This window comes from Octodon degus, unplaced genomic scaffold, assembly GCF_000260255.1.
Source record: "Octodon degus isolate 3935 unplaced genomic scaffold, OctDeg1.0 scaffold00012, whole genome shotgun sequence".
NCBI lineage: Eukaryota > Metazoa > Chordata > Mammalia > Rodentia > Octodontidae > Octodon > Octodon degus.
In genome coordinates, this window is record NW_004524588.1 from 18,377,959 (window position 1) to 18,381,352 (window position 3,394).

At 39.7% G+C, this 3,394-nt stretch overlaps 1 protein-coding gene across 1 annotated transcript in view; it reads left to right on the plus strand.

Moving 5' to 3' along the window:
- The window catches only part of LOC101580685 (caspase-1-like), a 31,670-nt gene extending 30,310 nt beyond the window's left edge, over positions 1-1,360 (plus strand). Inside the window, 2 exon segments of the mRNA XM_012513587.1 lie at positions 668-777; positions 1,262-1,360. Coding sequence (XP_012369041.1) covers positions 668-777; positions 1,262-1,360 — 209 coding nt within the window.
- Positions 1,361-3,394: the final 2,034 nt, after the last annotated feature.

Sequence of the window (3,394 nt, forward strand, 5' to 3'; positions counted from 1 at the left end):
TTTTATTGACTAAAAAGATTTGGTTAAATGATGTGTCCTTGAATATATGTATCTGTTCCTACTGATTTTTCTCTGTAGACCTTGCACAATTTTTAAATGTCTGCACTATTTGTAATTGCACTATTTCTCTTCCATAACTCTCTTCCCTGTAATACCTTTGTTTTCTCCAATTAGAGGTAAACTTATCCTCTGTGCCTGCTTCACTATGTTGGTATCATTTTCATCCTTACTTAGCATTCCAATTTCACAATCCTCTATGTGTCACATACTTATGTTGCATCATACCTGTTCCTCAAATATCTCTTTGCTACTGCAGCGGTTAATTCCACCCTTTATAGTTTGGCCACAATTAAAATAAAAGGCATTAAATAGCAAACTTGAGATGTTTGATCCAACTAACCCTCCCTCTGTCATCTGCACATTCCACTGTCTATTTTATTTCCATCACCCTTAAATAAGACTATGATACCCACACTGTATACAGAACTGTCTTGCCTGTACATAAAATATACTCACTCACTCAGAACATATTCATTGAAAAATGGCAGGCAGCATACAAAGAGCAGGATATGCTCCATAACACGCAAAAGCTGGAGTGGAAGTACTGGAGCTCTCTGTGTGTCCCAGCCAACGCTGGCCATAGACCTGGCATGTGCTTCATTTACAGATAATATTTCTTGGCGACATCCTGAAAGGGGCTCTCTTTTTGCTATAAAACTTATTGAAATTATGCAAGAGTATGCCTGGTGCTGTGACCTGCAGGAAATTTTCCAAAAGGTGAGGTTCTAAAGGTTTCTTCTTCTCTACTTGACAGGCTTTGGGCTATATTTTCCTGCTGGAATCTTAAAAGGAAGTTCTGGCCATTTTTACCTGCCAATAATGCTACTCTGTCCAAAGGAACTTTGAAGGGTTTTCAGGAGTCAGCAAACAGGGATGTGAGCTCCAAGGAGTTACGATCCACGACCCCTAGGAAATTTTCACTTACTTCAACTTTGATCCACCATGAGCAGAGAAATGAGACTCTATTTTGCCTGTGTCCATCATAGCTAAGAGATCCAGCTGCAGAAGTTGGAAGTCTGTGAGGTCTTTCTATGCTCAGATATGCTATGTGCTATGGTTCTGAGAGATGCAGATACTGTTGGTTTATCTATCTATCTATCTATCTATCTATCTATCTATCTATCTATTAGTTTTTTTTACTAGACCAAATTATGATTCTCAATTCAAATAAAAAGGTCAAAAAACTTTTCTTCTCTTCTAGGTTCAATTTTCATTTGAAGTACCAGAGCCTGTGGAACAGATGCCCACTACCGATAGAGTGACTTTGACAAAACACTTCTATCTCTTCCCAGGACATTAAAATACATAAATTGTATCGGTATCTATAGATAGATTTGGGTATGTGTAGTGAGAAGAAGAAGGAATTGAAGTTAGTGTACTGGGACTCCATGATATTCTCGTAAAATGAAGGGAGGCTGATGAAAAACTAGGTCTTTTTCTATTTATTTAAGAGTGTGTTGCTTTTAAAATACTGCAGAATCGGATGAGTATTCTTTAGTGGCAGGTACTATATACCAAAATGTAGTCAAAAGATTTCAAAAGGTCACTTAAGAGGATCCAAAGTGGAGAAACATCTAAAGCCAGCATAGATTCTTCCTTTTCATGTGTTTGTCCCCATTGGTAAAGATACCCTACTACTAACACATAATTTAGCAGAATTCTTCCTTATATTTGTGTGATTTCCTATTCTGTAGAAATCCAGGAGATCTATTTTATGTATGAGTGTGCAGAAACTTGTTTCTTGGAAAAGTCGTTTCTTTTTCAAATATATTAAATTTGAAATAAAGTGAAAGGTTGTCCTGTGTTATTTTTGTTGTTAATTTGGTTTGGTTTTGACACACTGGGAATACAAGGGCATTAACACACAGAAGTAATATATTTGAGGTCTTATGACTCCAATAAAATGAGAAATCGTAATGACACTTGCATTTTTCTGATATTTTTCGGATATTATTTCTGCTTTAAGAATGCAGATGAAAACTAGGTACGTTAACAGAAGTTGCCTGAGTTGAGGGATACAGAAAAGAAAAGCAGCGATGAGGAAACAGTGCCGTGTGTGACATGACTTAGCCTGGAATCCGGAGCTCACTGCTGACAAAGCTATGAAGGCAACCTACAGATTTTAAAAGTTTGTTAAGACGATTGAGGGAAGCAAAGTGATCTTTGATTCAACACCAGGCTCCCACGGGTTTGCAGTCTTACTGAGAAGATGGAACAGTCAGGAAACAAGAAACAATGGACACACATAAAGCAACAAATAAACACTAGAGTATGATGTCCTTGCGTGAAAAATGAAAAATAAAATTGGGGCTAGTCATCCACTCAGCTGGAAGACCAACAATTACACTTGGAAGAGTGATCCTTGCTAGTCTTAAAGCATTTTAAAGTGAAAGCGAATTTGTGACTTTTTCAACAAAACCTTCAGTGTTAAACACGTCATAGTTCAGCATGTTTTTCCTCCCTCTGACTAACTGTTCTGGACAGATCGGTTTCACGTGATGACGTCCTTATGCTGCAGTGTAGAACTGGTCCTTTGAAAGGATTCTTGTCTAGTATATCGAAATGCAAATATGTGAGGCAGAGCTGCCACCCTCAGTAAAAGTAGACCCTAAGTTTGCCTTATGCAACTAAAGACAATCATGGTCGGGGTGTGAGCAAAAGACTTTCCTAGAACTGTCTGCCACAAGAGATTAAGGAGACAGGGAGCCAAGGAGGGGACATGCCATAGACACAATTTAAACAGAGGACAGGACTTACTGGGTTAAATTTCACCGGGCAATAGATAACAGATTCATTATATCTGTTCAAATGAGTAGAGGGAGAAGCACAAGAGGTTAAAAGAGAAACAAGGATAGGGAGGAGTTCTGAGAGACATGGACTAAGGAAAGGAACAGGAAGAAATCATTAGTCAGAGGAGTCAGCCTGTAGGACCATGTTTTATCATTTCCAGTTGCTACATTTTCCTTCTCAGAGGCAGAAACTAGAGCTCAGGACCAAGATTCCCACATTACAACTGTATGGGATGTCCCAACAGGGAAAGTAGAAGTTCTGAGCATCAGTTTGACAAACCTGGGATTAATTGTCCCTGCCTGCTGCACTGAAGAAATGACCAGCAAGTTTCAGTTCCAGTCTGAGGCTCTCTACCCCTCAGCACAGCAAGGAGAGTCAGGTGGTTTACTATGGCTGGTGGGTCGAGCTCACGCTCTGAAAAGAACTTTATTCATTCATCTCTGACTGGCAGAAATAAGCAGAGGGGAGAAGACCCGGGGTCGCTGGATCCTGAGCAGACCCAGAGCACAGGCCTGGTGAATGAGTGAGACTACCCAGGGCCTGG